This window comes from Entelurus aequoreus, linkage group LG09 (assembly GCF_033978785.1).
Source record: "Entelurus aequoreus isolate RoL-2023_Sb linkage group LG09, RoL_Eaeq_v1.1, whole genome shotgun sequence".
Classification (NCBI taxonomy): domain Eukaryota; kingdom Metazoa; phylum Chordata; class Actinopteri; order Syngnathiformes; family Syngnathidae; genus Entelurus; species Entelurus aequoreus.
Window position 1 is genome coordinate 74,480,713 of NC_084739.1, and position 19,070 is coordinate 74,499,782.

General features: G+C 37.7%; 1 protein-coding gene across 4 annotated transcripts in view; it reads right to left on the reverse strand.

Annotated features, from left to right (window-relative positions):
* LOC133657707 (echinoderm microtubule-associated protein-like 4) overlaps positions 1-16,196 on the reverse strand; it is a 44,314-nt gene extending 28,118 nt beyond the window's left edge. For 2 of the 4 annotated variants that reach the window (XM_062059333.1, XM_062059332.1), the window contains exons 1-3: positions 15,893-16,195; positions 6,032-6,211; positions 5,230-5,329 (exon numbers count right to left, since the gene is read on the reverse strand). In XM_062059333.1, coding sequence (XP_061915317.1) covers positions 5,230-5,329; positions 6,032-6,211; positions 15,893-15,917 — 305 coding nt within the window. In that variant the 5' untranslated portion in view covers positions 15,918-16,195. Of the gene's footprint in view, positions 1-266; positions 445-5,229; positions 5,330-6,031; positions 6,212-15,892 lie in introns of those variants that run through there. The other 2 variants (XM_062059331.1, XM_062059334.1) reach the window with 2 other exon arrangements.
* Between the last annotated feature and the right edge of the window lie 2,874 nt (positions 16,197-19,070).

Below are 19,070 nucleotides of genomic sequence, written 5' to 3' on the forward strand. Positions count from 1 at the left end.
AAGTGTCAATAAGGACAGCTTCACGTGCGCTCTATCACAGACTGTCCGCAGGAGGAGGCGTTAGAGAAGGAAAGAAGTGGGCTGGAAGCGTTAGAGGATCTGCTGGAGGGGTCAAGCGAGAGGAAGCAGTTAGTTGGAAACACGCGCCAATGTCAGAGAAGAACCTCCAGAACATAAGGGCGGCGCGCCAAGGAGGTCGCCACCTCCCGTCCGAATGTTGGCGTCGTGTTAGAGCAGCTAGCGAGAGGAGGGCAAACAAACGCAACCTTTTGGGAGGGGCGTGGCCTTTACTACTGTCCGCCATCTGCTGCGTTGGTCTCTGGGGCGTTTGTGCTGTGGGGGGGTGGTGGGGGGGCGGGGGAGGGGGACTGGTCCTTTGGGTGCTCATGGATCTCCCCCATCTGAGGCCTCGGGCTGCTGGCCTCCTTTTTCATCTCACTTCCGCTGTGGACACAACCAAACATCTACTGGGTCAACCTCATGGCTGCTGCTTCGCCGTGACATTTTGCTGCTCCTATGCGACATTTTACCGCTCCTACGCAACATTTTATGCTCCTGCGCAACATTTTACTGATTGTCCTGGTCTTCTACACAACATTTTACCGCTCCTATGCATCATTTTATGCTCCTGCACAACATTTTACTGCTCCCTCACAACATTTTAGTGCTTGTCCTGGTCTTTTACACAACATTTACCGCTCCTACGCAACATTTTACCACTCCTATGTAACATTTTACTGCTCCTGCACAACATTTTACTGCTTCTCCTGGTCTTCTGCACAACATTTTACTGCTCTTACGCAACATTTTACTGCTTGTCCTGGTCTTCTGCACAACATTTTGCTGCTCTTACGCAACATTTTACTGCTTCTCCTGGTCTTCTCCGCAACATTTACCACACCTACGCAACATTTAACTGCTCCTGCACAACATTTTACTCATTGTCCTGGTTTTCTGCACATTTTACTGCTCCTACGCAACATTTTACTGCTCCTGCGCAACATTTTACTGCTTCTCCTGGTCTTCTGCACAACATTTTACTCATTGTCCTGGTTTTCTGCACATTTTACTGCTCCTACGCAACATTTACTGCTCCTACGCAACATTTACTGCTCCTACGCAACATTTACTGCTCCTACGCAACATTTACTGCTCCTGCGCAACATTTTACTGCTCCTGCGCAACATTTTACTGCTTCTCCTGGTCTTCTGCACAACATTTTACTCATTGTCCTGGTTTTCTGCACATTTTACTGCTCCTACGCAACATTTACTGCTCCTACACAACATTTACTGCTCCTGCGCAACATTTTATTGCTCCTGCGCAACATTTTACTGCTTCTGCGCAACATTTTACTCATTGTCCTGGTTTTCTGCACATTTTACTGCTCCTACGCAACATTTACTGCTCCTACGCAACATTTTACTGCTCCTGCGCAACATTTTACTGCTTCTCCTGGTCTTCTGCACAACATTTTACTGCTCCTACGCAACATTTTACTGCTTCTCCTGGTCTTCTCCGCAACATTTACCACACCTACGCAACATTTAACTGCTCCTGCGCAACATTTTACTGATTGTCCTGGTCACATGTACTACTCCTACAATACATTTGCTGCTCCTACAGAACATGTACTACTCCTACAGAACATGTACTACTCCTACAGAACATGTACTACTCCTACAATACATTTGCTGCTCCTACAGAACATTTACTGCTCCTACAGAACATGTACTACTCCTACAATACATTTACTGCTCCTACAGAACATGTACTGCTTTTACTGGACTTCTACAGAACATTCACTGATTCTACTGGCCTGCTATAGAAACTATAACTGGTACTACAACACTCCTACATTAAATGTATTGGTTCTACTGGTTTTCTATGAAACATTTACCGCTCCTACAGAACATTTACTGGTTTTCAAAACATTTTACTGTTTCTACAGAACATTTACTACTCCTACAGAACGTTTACTGATTCTACTGGCCTGCTATAGTAAATATTACTGGTTCTAAAAAACACCTACGATAAATGTATTGGTTCTACTGGTCTTCTACGGCAGTGGTCCCCAACCACCGGGCCGCGGTGGTTTGGGGAAAAAAAAAAAAAAGTATTTTTTTTAATTTCTTTTGCGGCCGCGGCCCGGTACCAATCGGTCCACGGACCGGTACTGGTACCAATCGGTCCACGGACCGGTACCGGGCCGCGGCCGCACAAGAAATAAAAAATGTTTTTTAAAAATTAAATCAACATAAAAATTAAATTAAATCAACATAAAAAACACAATATATACATTATTCATCAATATAAATCAATACAGTCTGCAGGGATACAGTCCGTAAGCACACGTTTGTATTTCTTTATGACAAAAAAACAAAACAAAAAAAAACACCTTAACACCCCCCCGGTCTGTGGGACAAATTTTCAAGCGTTGACCAGTCCGCAAGTACAAAAAGCATTTATTTTGAAAGGACAGCTGGAGAGAGACGGGGGAGGGGGGAGAGAGGGTGAGAGGGGGGGATTGACGCGGAGCAGAGCGACTGTCAGGTGGGATCCAACTGGGTCGCCGCAGCGGGTGCTCTACCAGGTGAGATAGGTTATAGCTGCATCGCTCGCGGCTCGTCATATATTTAACGTTAATCCGCGATTTCACCGAGCGCTTCACTGACGGTGAGCAGCCTGACGCTGCTTCATTAACCGCTGTTTGACTCGGGGGCCGGGGCAGACGCACGCAGTAAGTCACCTGTTACCATACCGACGAGCTAACGTGTCCAGGTTATAACCCTGTTGTCAATAAACACACGTGGAGACGGTGCTTCAGATACTAATTTGATACTGTAGTAGTTATCTTTTGTGTATTCATAATGTAAAATGGATGGACGTTTAAAACAGAACTGTTATTATTAATTAGTAAGTATACATTTTTTTAGCCTTTTTAGAGAAAATCATATCATTGTGGTAAATTATGCAAATTACACAATGATGTAATGGTGACCACGCCCATAGCCACGCCCCCACCACCACAGGTATCTTGGCAGTTTATGGGAAACACTGAACACATAACAGTTGTATTGGATTCCTACTAAAAGTACTACTGCACCTACTCCACAGAACATAACTGGTTCTACTGAACTTCTGCGAAACACAGTAATTGTACTGCACTCCACAGAACATGATGTTCTATTTGACTTCTAATGACACCAAACAGGTTCTTTTGTACTTCTACGGAACACATAATAGTTTAACTGCGCTCCACAGAACATATGGTGGTTCTACTGGACTTTGATTGACAGCACAGAACATATACCTGCTTATACTTAACTTCTACATCACATAAAATTGTTCTACTGGACTTGTACAGAGCATATTGTGGTTCTACTGGATTTTTACAGTACATAAGTTTGTGGTTCTACTGGACTTTCACAGAACATATAAGGTTGTGGTTCTACTGGAATTTTGCAGAAAATAGTGTTGTGGTTCTGCTGGACTTTTGCAGAACATTTAAGGTTGTACTTCTACTGGACTTTTGAAGAACATGCGGTTGTGGTTCTACTGGACTTTTGCAGAACACATACGGTTCATATACGGTTGTGGTTCTACTGGACTTTTGCAGAATATATACGGTTGTGGTTCTACTGGACTTTTTCAGAACATATACAGTTGTGGTTCTACTGGACGTTTGCAGAACATATACGGTTGTGGTTCTACTGGACTGTTGCAGAACATATACAATTGTGGATCTACTGGACTTTTGCATAATATATACGGTTACGGTTCTACTGGACTTTTTCAGAACATATACAGTTGTGGTTCGACTGGACTTTTGCAAAACATATACATTTGTGGTTATACTGTACTTCAACAGAACATATACAGATGTAGTTCTACTGTACTTCTACCGAACATATACAGATGTAGTTGTACTGTACCTCTACCGAACATATACAGTTGTAGTTCTACTGTACTTCTACAGAACATATAAGGTTGTGGTTCTACTGGACCTTTGCAGAACATATAGAGTTGTAGTTCTACTGTACTTCTACAGAACATATAGTTGTAGTTCAACTGTACTTCTACAGAACATAAGGTTGTGGTTCTACTGGACCTTCGCAGAACATATATAGTTGGAGTTTTACTGTACATCAACAGAACATAAACGGTTGTGGGTTGACTGGACCTTTGCAGAACATCCAGAGTTGTAGTTCTACTGTACTTTCACAGAACATAAGGTTGTGGTCCTACTAAGCTATTACAGAACATACGTGATTGTGGTTTACTGGACTTTCACAGAACATAAGGTTGTGGTCCTACTAAGCTATTACAGAACATACATGATTGTGGTTTACTGGACTTTTGTAGAACACATACACCGCTATAGTTCTACTTAACTTTTGCAGAACATACAGTTGTAGTGCTACTGTACTTCTACAGAACATATACAGTTGTAGTTCTACTGTACTTCTACAGAACCTATAAGGTAGTGGTTCTACTGGACCTTTGCAGAACATATAGAGTTGTAGTTCTACTGTACTTCTACAAAACATACAGGTTTAGTGCTACTGTACTTCTAAAGAACATATACAGTTGTAGTTGTACTTTACTTCTACAGAACATATAAGGTTGTGGTTCTACTGGACCTTTGCAGAACATATAGAGTTGTAGTTCTACTGTACTTCTACAGAACATATAGTTGTAGTTCAACTGTACTTCTACAGAACATAAGGTTGTGGTTCTACTGGACCTTCGCAGAACATATACAGTTGGAGTTTTACTGTACATCAACAGAACATAAACGGTTGTGGTTTGACTGGACCTTTGCAGAACATTAGCTCCATTATACTTCAACAGAACATACACAGTTGTAGTTCTACTGTACTTCTACAGAACATACACAGTTGTAGTTCTACTGTAGTTCTACTGTACTTCTAAAAAACATATAAGGTTGTGGTTCTACTGGACCTTTGCAGGACATATACGGTTGTAGTTCTACTGGACCCTTAGTGAGTTCAAAGAACATACAATGCTTCTATTACACTTCTGACTTGTCTTCAATGACCACAGGACAAATGAAACATGAGTTAAATCAAGGATGAAATTAATTACAAATATGAAACCAATCAAAATGTACTAAATCACTGACAAATAGTTCATGAATAATTGAAGTTAACTGCAGTAAAATCAGATATAATAAATACAACAACTTTACTGTTATTAAAAAGTTACCTCTTAGCAGCAGACGACAAAGTTTCCTTCCTGGTGACTGAGGTGGACTCTCTCTTCCGCCCAGAAGTTCCTCCGTTTGTGATGCACAAGTTGGAGAAGGCTTCATGCCAGGAGCAGACAAAAACCATGTTAATATTTGTAATTACACACCATTATATTTGTAATAACACATTACTATTTTTCATATTTGTAATACACCATGACCATATTTGTAATAACACACAATCTACATATTTTTTATATTTGTAATAACACACCATATTCATTTGTTTATACTTGTAATAACACCATGATAACAGGTGTAATATTTGTAATAACACCATGATAACAGGTGTAATATTTGTAATAACCCACCATGATAACATGTGTAATATTTGTAATAACACACCATGATAACATGTGTAATATTTGTAATAACACACCATGATAACATGTGTAATATTTGTAATAACACACCATGATAACATGTGTAATATTTGTAATAACACACCATGATAACATGTGTAATATTTGTAATAACACACCATGATAACATGTGTAATATTTGTAATAACACACCATGATAACAGGTGTAATATTTGTAATAACCCACCATGATAACATGTGTAATATTTGTAATAACACACCATGATAACATGTGTAATATTTGTAATAACACACCAAGATAACATGTGTAATAACACACCATGATAACATGTGTAATAACACACCATGGTAGTAGTTGTAATAAGAAACAGTGTTAATATTAAGAATAACCAATAAGACAACACATTGTAAGTGCTGCTGTAAAAAAGTGCAGTACCTTTTCCCGCCTGCTTCTTGGCGGAGGCAGCAGAGTCTTCAGAAGCTGCCAGACGACGAAGAACGTCAGCGAGAGCTGCTTTCATCACAGTCAGCTCGTCCTCCTGCTGCTGCACACGAAGCTCCAGAGCACACAGCCGATCGTTGACGTCCGACACGCTCACACCTGACATGCTGTCATCTAGAGGAAAAACATTATTGAAATAATATTTATGTGTTCTCAATGATGACATAACCTGAACTTTATCCTCTCAAATAGTTGCATCTGTCCAGTTAAACTATGGGACTAATCGTTTCAATTTTGTAATTTTTTTTAATTTTAATTTTTTTATTTAATTAATAATAGCGAATGGTATCGGCTTACATGTCAAATGTCTGATACAAGAAGTCCTGCAGCGTTTTTACTTGTGTGATATCAAGTGCAATACAAGCAGTCCTGCAGCGTGTTTACCTGTGTGTGATATCATATGCGATACAAGCAGTCCTGCAGCGTGTTTACCTGTGTGTGATATCATGTGCAACAAGCAGTCCTGCAGCGTGTTTACCTGTGTGTGATATCATGTGCGATACAAGCAGTCCTGCAGCGTCTTTACTTGTGTGTGATATCATGTGTGATACAAGCAGTTCTGCAGCGTGTTTACCTGTGTGTGTATTCATGTGGGATACAAGCAGTCCTGCAGCGTGTTTACCTGTGTGATATCATGTGTGACAAGCAGTCCTGCAGCGTGTTTACCTGTGTGTGACATCATGTGTGATACAAGCAGTTCTGCAGCGTGTTTACCTGTGTGTGATATCATGTGTGATACAAGCAGTTCTGCAGCGTGTTTACCTGTGTGTGATATCATGTGCAATACAATCAGTCCTGCAGCGTGTTTACCTGTGTGTGATATCATGTGCAATACAAGCAGTCCTGCAGCGTGTTTACTTGTGTGTGATATCATGTGCAATACAAGCAGTCCTGCAGCGTGTTTACCTGTGTGTGATATCATGTGCGATACAAGCAGTCCTGCAGCGTCTTTACTTGTGTGTGATATCATGTGTGATACAAGCAGTTCTGCAGCGTGTTTACCTGTGTGTGATATCATGTGTGATACAAGCAGTCCTGCAGCGTGTTTACCTGTGTGTGATATCATGTGTGACAAGCAGTCCTGCAGCGTGTTTACCTGTGTGTGACATCATGTGTGATACAAGCAGTTCTGCAGCGTGTTTACCTGTGTGTGATATCATGTGTGATACAAGCAGTTCTGCAGCATGTTTACCTGTGTGTGATATCATGTGCAATACAATCAGTCCTGCAGCGTGTTTACCTGTGTGTGATATCATGTGCAATACAAGCAGTCCTGCAGCGTGTTTACTTGTGTGTGATATCATGTGCGATACAAGCAGTCCTGCAGCGTGTTTGCCTGTGTATGATATCATGTACGACACAAGCAGTCCTGCAGCATTTTTACTTGTGTGATATCATGTGCGATACAAACAGTCCTGCAGTGTGTTTACTTGTGTGTGATATCATGTGTTATTCAAGCAGTCCTGCAGCATGTTTACTTGTGTGTAATATGTGCGACACAAGCAGTCCTGCAGCGTGTTCACTTGTCGCATATTTGACATATTACGGTTGTCTGTTCAACATCTTCCCGCTTGAAGCCACACCACCGCCACACGATGACGGTGATGTTTTTCTTGGGAATTAATTATTCTTTCTTCATTTGTTACCAGATTCGCACCTTCTTTCTCTCATATTACCACTCGCACCTGCCACAGCTAACGTTACCCATGCCGCTACCTCTCTGCTCCACAAGAGCGTGTGACGTTGCACGCGCGACAGTATGTGACGTTTGTAACAAGGTGCGCTTGTTTTATCTCTCTCTGAGAAGGAGAGACAAGATAGAGTGAGAAGAGCCTGTAGTGTAATGCCCGCAGCTAAAAGCAACTGCGTGAGAACGTGTACTCGAATATCACGATATAGTCGTTTTCTATATCGCACAGAGACAAACCCGCGATATATCGAGTATATTCGATATATAGCCCAGTCCTAGTGTGATATCATGTGCAATACAAATAGTCCTGCAGCATGTTTACTTGTGTCTGATATAATGTGTGATACAAGCAGTTCTGCAGCGTGTTTACTTGTGTGTGAAATCATGTGCGACACAAGCAGTCCTGCAACGTGTTGACTTGTGATATCATGTGCAATACAATCAGCCCTGCAGCATGTTTACTTGTGTGTGATATCATGTGCGATACAAACAGTCCTGCAGCATGTTTACTTGTGTGTGATATCATGTGCGATACACGCAGTCCTGCAGCGTGTTTACTTGTGTGATATCATGTGCGACACAAGCCGTCCTGCAGCGTGTTTGCCTGTGTATGATATTATGTACGACACAAGCAGTCCTGCAGTGTGTTTACTTGTGTGTGATATCATGTGCGACACAAGCAGTCCTGCAGCGTGTTTGCCTGTGTATGATATTATGTACGACACAAGCAGTCCTGCAGCATTTTTACTTGTGTGATATCATGTGCGATACAAACAGTCCTGCAATGTGTTTACCTGTGTGTGATATCATGTGTGATTCAAGCAGTCCTGCAGCATGTTTACTTGTGTGTAATATGTGCGACACAATCAGTCCTGCAGCGTGTTCACTTGTGGTATCACGTGCAATACAAGCAGTCCTGCAGTGTGTTTACTTGTGTGTGATATCATGTGTGATTCAAGCAGTCCTGCAGCATGTTTACTTGTGTGTGATATCATGTGCGAATCAAGCAGTCCTGCAGCATGTTTACTTGTGTGTAATATGTGCGACACAAGCAGTCCTGCAGCGTGTTCACTTGTGGTATCACGTGCAATACAAGCAGTCCTGCAGCGTTTTACTTGTGTGTGATATAATTTGCAATACAAGCAGTCCTGCAGCGTGTTTACTTGTGTGTGATATCATGTGAGATACAATCAGTCCTGCAGCGTGTTTGTGTGTAATATCATGTGCGATATGACCAGTTCTGCGGTGTGTTCCTTTCTGTGTGATATGTGCGATACAAGCAGCCCTGCAGCATGTTTACTTGTGTGTGATATCATGTGCGATACAAGCAGTCCTGCAACATGTTTACTTGTGTGTGATATCATGTGCGATACGAGCATTCCTGCAGTGTGTTTACATGTTTGTCATATCATTTGTGATACAAGCAGTCCTGCAGAGGGTTTACTTGTGTGTGATATCATCTGTGTGTGATATCATGTGCGATGCAAGCAGTCCTGCAGAGGGTTTACTTGTGCAAAGCTGGACAAGCTAAATGTCCTCCAATAAGCACACAATTTCTTCTATTTTACTCAAGTCATTTACAAAAGGCTAAGCTGTCGGCCACTCGGAGCTAACAGCTCCACAACAGCTAAGGACACAATAGCACACAAGCTAGTCATATGTTCTAATAATTGAACAATATTGCAGTGTAAAACAACACATTTGTCAATATAAACATGTATCAAATAATTATCACTGCATATAACTTACACATACAAAGTCTCGAAGGCAGGATTACAAACTAACTAGTAACAAACGTGTCCGCACTATTTAACTTTTTGCATTGTGACCACGAGGTGTCACCAAAAACAAAGAGAGCATAAGTCAATTCCAGACGGTTAATAATAAATAGCTTCATGTTGTTCATATCTACCATCAGTGTTTCCCACACATTCATTTATTTGTGGCGGCCCGCCACGAAAGAATTACGTCCGCCACAAATGGAAAAAAAATAAAATTATATATATATATATATATATATTTTTTATTTATTTATTTTATTTGATTTTTTTTGTCCTGTCCAGCTTCTCAGGCAAATCATATAGTTGATGTAGATGCCCATATAGGCTGTTCAGATTTACTTTACAAAAGAGAAGTGTAGGATACTTCTCTCGTTGCCTTATTTGTATTTGACCACTACTGTTTTCTGTTTATTTGTTACTGACTGTGGCAGGACACCTCTGCCTCTGTTTCACTTTATGTTGCTGGTAAATAATATGGTTGTAGTAGTAGGCTAAAGTTAAATTATTTAGTATGCACTAATTAAAGGGGCAGAGCTTTAAGAGACATTTTAGCTTTTATATTTTATAAGATATATTTTTTGTAAGAACCACAATTAATAAATATATTTCAGTGAATAACTTATTGATCAAATCTGTATATAAATATGTACATAAAGTGTTGTAGTTATATTGTAAAATGGATGGATGGATGGACGTTTAAAACAAAACTATTATTATTATTAGTAAGTATACATTTTTTTAGCCTTTTAGAGAAAATCATATCATTGTAGTAAATTATGCAAATTACTCGATGATGTCATGATGACCACGCCCATAGCCACGCCCCCACCGCCACAGGTATCTTGGCAGTTTATGGGAAACACTGACCATTGTTCTCTGTTTGACTGATTTCACTTAAGCTTTTTCCAAACTGTTTTTATTGAGGGCCGCTTGTCACAATTTTAGGGCTACTATTAATTAATTAATTTTAATTAAGTTAATTTGATTATAAAAAAGCTTGGATTTAGATTGTTATGTTCAAATAGTTACAAAAGAGATATTGTTGCATGATCAGATATCTGAATAGAGAAGACATGCTGTTACATGAAGTACATTTTTTTCAACTTGTAGGGGTGTGAATCTTTGGGCACCTAACGATTAGATCCTTCACCGCTTCCTGGGGAGACCATTTCATTCAGAATCGATTCTCAATTCATCATGATTCTCAATTCAAACCAATTCTCGCGATGTGTTATTTGATATCATAATTAATATGAAACTTTTTTAGAACAGGTTACAAAAGCTTCTTCTGGTTGCAAGGAAATTGCCTCATATACAGGAGATACACATTTTAAGCCATTTTTATTTATTTATTATTAATCGATTTAGAATCGGTGTGAATAAGAATCACGATTCTGGATGCAGGTAGATGGCCTTTTAACATCTTTGAAAAAATGTATTCATTTATACATTTTTAAAAATCTATTAAAAAAATGCTTTTTAAAATTGATTTTTTAAAATTACGAATCGATTTAGAATCGGTATGAATAAGAATCGCAATTCTGGTTGCATGGAGGTGGCATTTGAACTTGTTTTAAAAAATGTATCAATTTAAAAAAACATTTTAAATCAATTAAAAACATTTTTTTTAATCGATTTTTGAACATTATGAATCGATTTAGAATCGTATGAATAAAGATCACGATTCTGGTTGTATAGTGATCACTTTATTTCTTGGGGCGGTATAGCTCAGTTGGTAGAGTGGCCGTGCCAGCAACTTGAGGGTTCCAGGTTCGATCCCCATTCCCGCCATCCTAGTCACTGCCGTTGTGTCCTTGGGCAAGACACTTTACCCACCTGCTCCCGGTGCCACCCACACTGGTTTAAATGTAACTTAGATATTGGGTTTCACTATGTCAGGGGTCGGCAACCCGCGGCTCCGGAGCCGCATGCGGCTCCTTGACCACTCTGATGCGGCTCAGCTACATACATGCCGACCCCCCCGATTTTCCCAGGAGACTTATGGATCTCAGTGTCTCTCATAGATTACTCCCAGGGAAAAAATAATCCTATTTACACTCTAATTACTAAATAAAGGGCGTGCCCTAATTGCACTGCAGTAATTGTCCTCTATAGCATTTACATACAGCGTGCCAGTCCAGCCACATGTTGCATGTTGTTATTACTTGCACACACAGGAGACAGCAAAGCATACTTACTCATCAGCCACACAGCTTACACTGACGGTAGCCGTATCAAACAACTTTAACATTGTTACGTTACAAATATGCGCCGCACTGTGAACCAACACCAAAAAAGAATGAAAAACACATTTCTGGAGAACATCCCACCGTAACACAACATAAACACAACACAACCATTACCCAGAATCCCATGCAGCCCTAACTCTTCCGGTCTACATTATACACCCCCGCTACCACCAAATCCCCCCACACATCAACCCCCCCCCCCCCCCCCTCTCCGTGCGTTGGTTGAGCGGAAGAGTTAGGGCTGCATGGGATTCTGGGTATTGGTACCGTCAGTGTAAGATGTGTGGCTGCTGAGGTAGTACGCCTTGCTGTCACTTAAGTGAGCAAGCTGAAATTGCATTCTACGTGTGGTCGAGCAGGTACACTGTTAGGGCAGACTGTAGAGGGCGCCAAATGCAGTGTCATCCCGCTCTGATATTCGGGAGTCTCCCGGGAAAAATGAGAGAGTTGGCAAGTATGACGCTATCAAGCGCCATTAATTCAAAACTTGCGGGCTGCACTAACATCAAATTTCCACATTAAAGTGCGTGCCGGTGCGTGTGTCGGAGACCCCTGGTTAACATAGCACAAAGCATTTAAGCTTTGTATGCGGTGTTTTTCATTTTAAATTTAAAAATTTTTTTTGTGGCTCCCATTACTTTCTTTAATTTGTGAAACTTGCCAAAATGGCTCTTTGAGTGGTAAAGGTTGCCGACCCCTGCACTATGTAAAAGCGCTTTGAGTCACTAGAGAAAAGCGCTATATAAATATACTTCACGTCACTAGTGATGACCTTTTGAAAATGCATTCTTATAAAAAAAAAATTTTTTTAAATTCATAAATTTTTGAAAACTACAACTTGATTTGGAATCGGTATGAATAAGAATCAAAATTCTGGTTGCATTTAGATGGCCTTTTAAATATTGAAAAATGTTTTAAATCAATAAAAAATACTTAAAATTATTAATCGTTTTAGAATTGGTATGAATAAGAATCAGGATTCTGGTTGCAGGGAGATGGCCTTTTAACTCGTTTTAAAAAATGTATTCATTAAAAAAAAAATTAAAATCAATTAAAAAATACTTTTTTAAATCGTTTTTTTAAAATTACGAATCGATTTAGAATCAGTATGAATAAGAATCACGATTGTAGTTGCATGGAGATGGACTTTTAACTTCTTTGAAAAAAGTAATTCATATACTTTTAAAAAAAAATCAATTTAAAAAAATAATTTCAAAAATCCATCCATTTATCCATTTTTATTTACGCTTGTCCCTCGCGGCTTTTTTAAATCTATTTTTTGAAAATTATGAGCCAATTTAGAATCGGAACGAATACGAATCACGATTCTAGTTGCATGGAGATGGCCTATTAACGTCTTTTAAAAATGTATCCATATAAAAACATCCATCCATCTTCTACCGCTTGTCCCTTTTGGGGTTGCCAGGGGTTGCTGGAGCCGATCTCAGCTGCATTTAAAATCAGTTAAAAAAATTATATTTTCAATCGATTTTTGAAAATTATGAGTCAATTTAGAATCGGAATGAATACAATCACGATTCTGGTTGCATGGAGATGGCCTTTTAACGTGTTTAAAAAATTTTCAAATGAATTAAAAAAAAAAACTTTATAAATTGATTTACAAAAAATTAGGAATCGATTTAAATCGGAATTAATAAGAATCACGATTCTGTTTGCATAGATGTGGCCTTTTAAGAAGTGTATTTATATTAAAAAAATGTTTACAATCAATTAAAAAATACTATTGAAAATTGATTTTAAAAAATGTGGGATCTATTTAGAATCGGGATGAATACAAATCACGATTCTGGTTGCATGGAGATGGCCTTTTAACGTCTTTAAAAAAAATTCAAATGAATTAAAAAAAAACTTTATAAATTGATTTATAAAAAATTAGGAATCTATTTAGAATCGGAATGAATAAGAATCACGATTCTGTTTGCATAGATGTGGCCTTTTAAGAAGTGTATTTATATTAAAAAAATGTTTACAATCAATTAAAAAATACTATTCAAAATCGATTTCAAAAAATTTGGGATGTATTTAGAATCGGGATGAATACGAATCACGATTCTGGTTGCATGGAGATGGCCCTTTAACGTCTTTTAAAAAATGTATAAAAATTTCAAATGAATTAAAAAAACAAACCATTTTTAAATTGATTTTTGAAAATTATGAATCAATTTAGAATCGGAACGAATAAGAATCACGATTCTGTTTGCATAGAGGTGGCCTTTTAACGTCTTTTAAGTAGTGTATTTATATTTTTAAAAAAGTTTAAAATCAATTAAAAAACACTATTCAAAATCGATTTTTGAAAATCAGGAATCAATGTAGAATCGGAATGAATAAGAATCACGATTCTGTTTGCATAGATGTGGCCTTTTAACATCTTTTAAGAAGTGTATTTATATTAAAAAAATGTTCAAAATCAATTAAAAAATACTATTCAAAATCGATTTAAAAAATTTAGGGATCTATTAAGAATCGGGATGAATACGAATCACGATTCTGGTTGCATGGAGATGGCCCTTTAACGTCTTTTAAAAAATGTATAGAAATTTCAAATTAATTTAAAAAAAAAACATTTTTAAATTGATTTTTGAAAATTAGGAATCGATTTAGAATCGGAATGAATAAGAATCACGATTCTGTTTGCATAGATGTGGCCTTTTAACGTCTTTTAAGAAGTGTATTTATATTAAAAAAATGTTTAAAATCAATTAAAAAATACTATTCAAAATCGATTTAAAAAAAATAGGGATCTATTAAGAATCGGGATGAATACGAATCACGATTCTGGTTGCATGGAGATGGCCCTTTAACGTCTTTTAAAAAATGTATAAAAATTTCAAATGAATTAAAAAAAAAACATTTTTAAATCGATTTTTGAAAATTAGGAATCGATTTAGAATCGGAATGAATAAGAATCACGATTCTGTTTGCATAGATGTGGCGTTTTAACGTCTTTTAAGTAGTGTATTTATATTTTTAAAAAAAGTTTAAAATTAATTAAAAAACACTATTCAAAATCGATTTTTGAAAATCAGGAATCGATTTAGAATCGGAATGAATAAGAATCACGATTCTGTTTGCATAGATGTGGCCTTTTAACGTCTTTTAAGAAGTGTATTTATATTTACAATTTTTTTTTAAATCAATTAAAAAATACTATTCAAAATCGATTTTAAAAAATTTGGGATCTATTTAGAATCGGGATGAATACGAATCACGATTCTGGTTCCATGGAGATGGCCCTTTAACATCATTTAAAAAATGTATAAAAATTTCAAATGAATTAAAAAAATTTTTTTTTAAATTGATTTCTGAAAATTAGGAATCGATTTAGAATCGGAACGAATAAGAATCACGATTCTGTTTGCATAGAGTTGGCCTTTTAACGTCTTTTAAGAAGTGTATTTATATTTAAAAAAAAGTTTAAAATCAATTAAAAAACACTATTCAAAATCGATTTTTGAAAATTAGGAATCGATTTAGAACCGGAATGAATAAGAAGAGTGATTCAGATGTGAACCCCTAGTATTTACAGTCACATGCAAAGTATTTAAAGACTTAAAGAGCAGATTTAAACCAATATTGAAATTGATATTTACAGGTTTTTTTAATGCTAAGTTTCAGAAAAAAACTATAAATAAAGATTAGAGAAATTGTATTCAAATCGATTTTGAATGGATTTAGAATCGGAGCTGATTAGCAATCATTTAATGGAGATATTAATGAATGCCAGGGCGGGTTTTCAAGTACCGTAAGTTCAATAAAATGTTGGTCTGGGAAGCATATCGGCGAGAAAAGTGTCCAGCGAGGCAGGTTATTGAATTAAAGTGGAAATATTGCTGCTCACTAATGAATCCCGAGGCTAAAGAAAGACAAAGAATGTTTAATTAGCGCTGCCTTCCAGGGAGTGCGCTCGCTTCACGGTTGAGCAGCCGCCGGGGGTGGGCGGTGCGGCGTTGTAATGAAAAAAGGAGCGCAGTGACACGTGTAATGCCACCGAACGCGCATGTTTCCCCCGCAGGTGATCCGCTGACCTTTGCGGGCGGCAACTTCCACTCACCCAGACTTCCGCTGAAGGCGTCCATTTCCACCACTCGGCGCCGGAGGCCTCCGGGAGGCTGCGACACACTGCGGGGCCTCCGTGCGTTATTGCGAAGCCTCGCCGGGCGGACGAGTGGGCCGGCGGAGTCCCTTCCCGCCGTCAATGTTGTTCCTTCCCGAAGCTCGCTGCTCTTCTGCCGCGACGCGGACCACAAGTCGCTCCAGGGGGATCCGACGACGGACGCGGAGAAGACGCCGCGGAAGAGGAGACCGGACGGACCAATGCTCGCTCCGGCTTCCGACTCCGCCCGCTGGCTGCGCGCGCTCTCCGGGGCACACGGGCGGGGGGAGGGGTTTCCGGTTTGGCCCCGGGGACGCTCAGCAGCGTCCTCATGCGGTTATTGAGTGACAACACACAACTTGTTGCACTTAAAACGTTTAGTTTCCTTTTAGCCTGAGAAAAATAAGTACTGTACTAGAAGCAATTATACTTATTCACTTAGTATTTTTAAATAGTCGCCGCGACTATAAATAGAACCATATTTATTAAAAATTGTTATAAGTACGGATGTCCGATAATGGATTTTTGCCGATATCCCGATATTGTCCAACTCTTTAATTACCGATACCGATATCAACCGATACCAATATATACAGTCGTGGAATTAACACATTATTATGCCTAATTTGGACAACCAGGTATGGTTAAGATAAGGTCATTTAAAAAAAAAAGAAAAAAAAGAATAAATTAAGATAAATAAATTAAAAACATTTTCTTGAATAAAAAAGAAAGTAAAACACTATAAAAACAGTTACATGGAAACTAGTTATTAATGAAAATGAATAAAATTAACTGTTAAAGGTTTGTACTATTAGTGGACCAGCTGCTTACGGACTGTATCCCTTGCACTGTATTGATATATATTGATGTATAATGTCAGAACCAGAATATTAATAACAGAAAGAAACAACCCTTTTGTGTGAATGAGTGTAAATGGGGGAGGGAGGTTTTTTGGGTTGGTGCACTAATTGTAAGTGTATCTTGTGTTTTTTCATGTTGATTTAATAAAAAATAAACGATACCGCTAATAAAAAAAACAGATACCGATAATTTCCGATATTACATTTTAAAGTATTTATCGGCCGATATTATCGGACATCTCTAGTTATAAGTAGAGATGTCTTATAATAATAATAATAATAATATAATAATGTAATAATAAACATGTAGTATCGGAAATTATCGGTATCGGTTTCAAAAAGTAATTTATTTATTTTTTTGTCCTGTCCAGCTTCTCAGGCAAATCATATATGTAGATGCCCATATCAGCTGTTCAGATTGAGCCCAGTTTATAATTTCCTGTTATACAGCATGCCTGGCAGTCTTGCACTAAAGGAGGACTACGTTATTGTTTACTTTATTACTCTAGTATACTCTGGACAGAAGCTGTGTGCCTTCATTGTTTTTGTAGCTGTTTTCTTGAGGCATGTTTAAAAAAAATAATGCACTTTGTGAAAGTCAAAGTATAGTATTTCCCATAGTTGTAGTGGGTATCAGGATTATCTCAGGGAGAGCATGTCCCAAATTCCAAGCTGCTGTCTTGAGGCATGTTTAAAAAAAACAATGCACTTTGTGACTTCAATAATAAACATGGCAGTGCCATGTTGGCATTTTTTTTCCATAACTTGAGTTGATTTATTTTGGAAAACCTTGTTACATTGTTTAATGCATCCAGCAGGGCATCACAACAAAATTAGGCATAATAATGTGTTAATTCCACAACTGTATATATCGGTATCGGTTGATATCGGAATCTGTAATTAAGAGTTGGACAATATCGGATATCGGCAAAAAAAAGCCATTATCGGACAGCTCTAGTTATAAGTACACCTCTGCAAAACATTTAATCCTTAACATTAAAGAAAACAAAAAATTGAAAAAACCCAAAAACAAGCCTTGAAATAATGTTTTTCTTACCAACTGTATTCCTTATTTCTATTTTTGACAGAAAAAAATACATGTACTCCATGTCATCGCATGATTTTTAAACTTCATAATGCAACAAATATTAAAGATAAAGATTAAAGTACCAATGATTGTCACACACACACTAGATGTGGTGAAATTTGTCCTCTGCATTTGACCCATCATGCAAATCAAACAATTTTTTGTTTTGTTAAAATAGAAATAAAAACTTTTTGTCTGCTTGACTAATCTGTTTAACATTTTATTATGTTTTAAAATTGTTTTATTAGTTTGTTGTCTTAAGACTATTTTATGTAGGTTGTTTTTTAAAAGCACTGAGCTGGATTGCTGCCCAATTTCGTTGTTCCCATTCAATGACAATAAAAGGTATTCAAATCCATCAAATTGTACACTGTAAAAAGGCAGTATATTTCACGGTAAAATGGTGAAATTTAATGTTTTTTTAACAGCATTTTACAGTAAACGGAAATAACAGTAACAATGTTTTTGACGATAAAATCCTGTCAACTGAGCTGCCAGTTTTTTATTGTAAAACATCTTGGTAGTGTTTTGCCATTTACAGTAATAAACCGTAAAATGGAGTTGTTTTTACTGTTTAAAAAAACCTGTCAGCTCAGTGGACAATATTTTACCATAAAAAAGCAGTTTTCTATTTAGTCATCAAAAAACGTCTATTTTACAGTAAAATTCTGGTAACTGATCTGACATATTTACAGTAATATGCTGTAAAAAAACCTCCCATGAATCTTCTATTTTTTAACTGTAAAATCCAGATTTTTTTTTTAATTTGTAAGAAAATATATGCAAAAAAAAATTAAAATATATATACAATAAAACCCATAAAACAGTGATTATCAGACAATGGTACACTAACTGGGTTCTATCTAGTGGTACACCAAATAATCAATTAAATGTTCAGTGTGTAATGTAACAGTGGCCAAAATATTAAATATACTTGTTAAATAAAACCTGTCTTGTTTTTAATAAATACTTTGGCCTACTGCGCTGTATTTTAATGTTGGTCATTATGGTCTTTTGAGGTGGTACTTGGTGAAACAAGTTGAAGAACCACTGCAATAGGACACTGTGTAATAAGATCAAAAACTTTATGATCAGCCCTCAGGGGTCAAACATAACTGCCATGTGGCCCTTAATAAAAACTCTCAAAAGATTTAAAGTGCCTGAAAGAAAATAAGTGTGATACTGATAA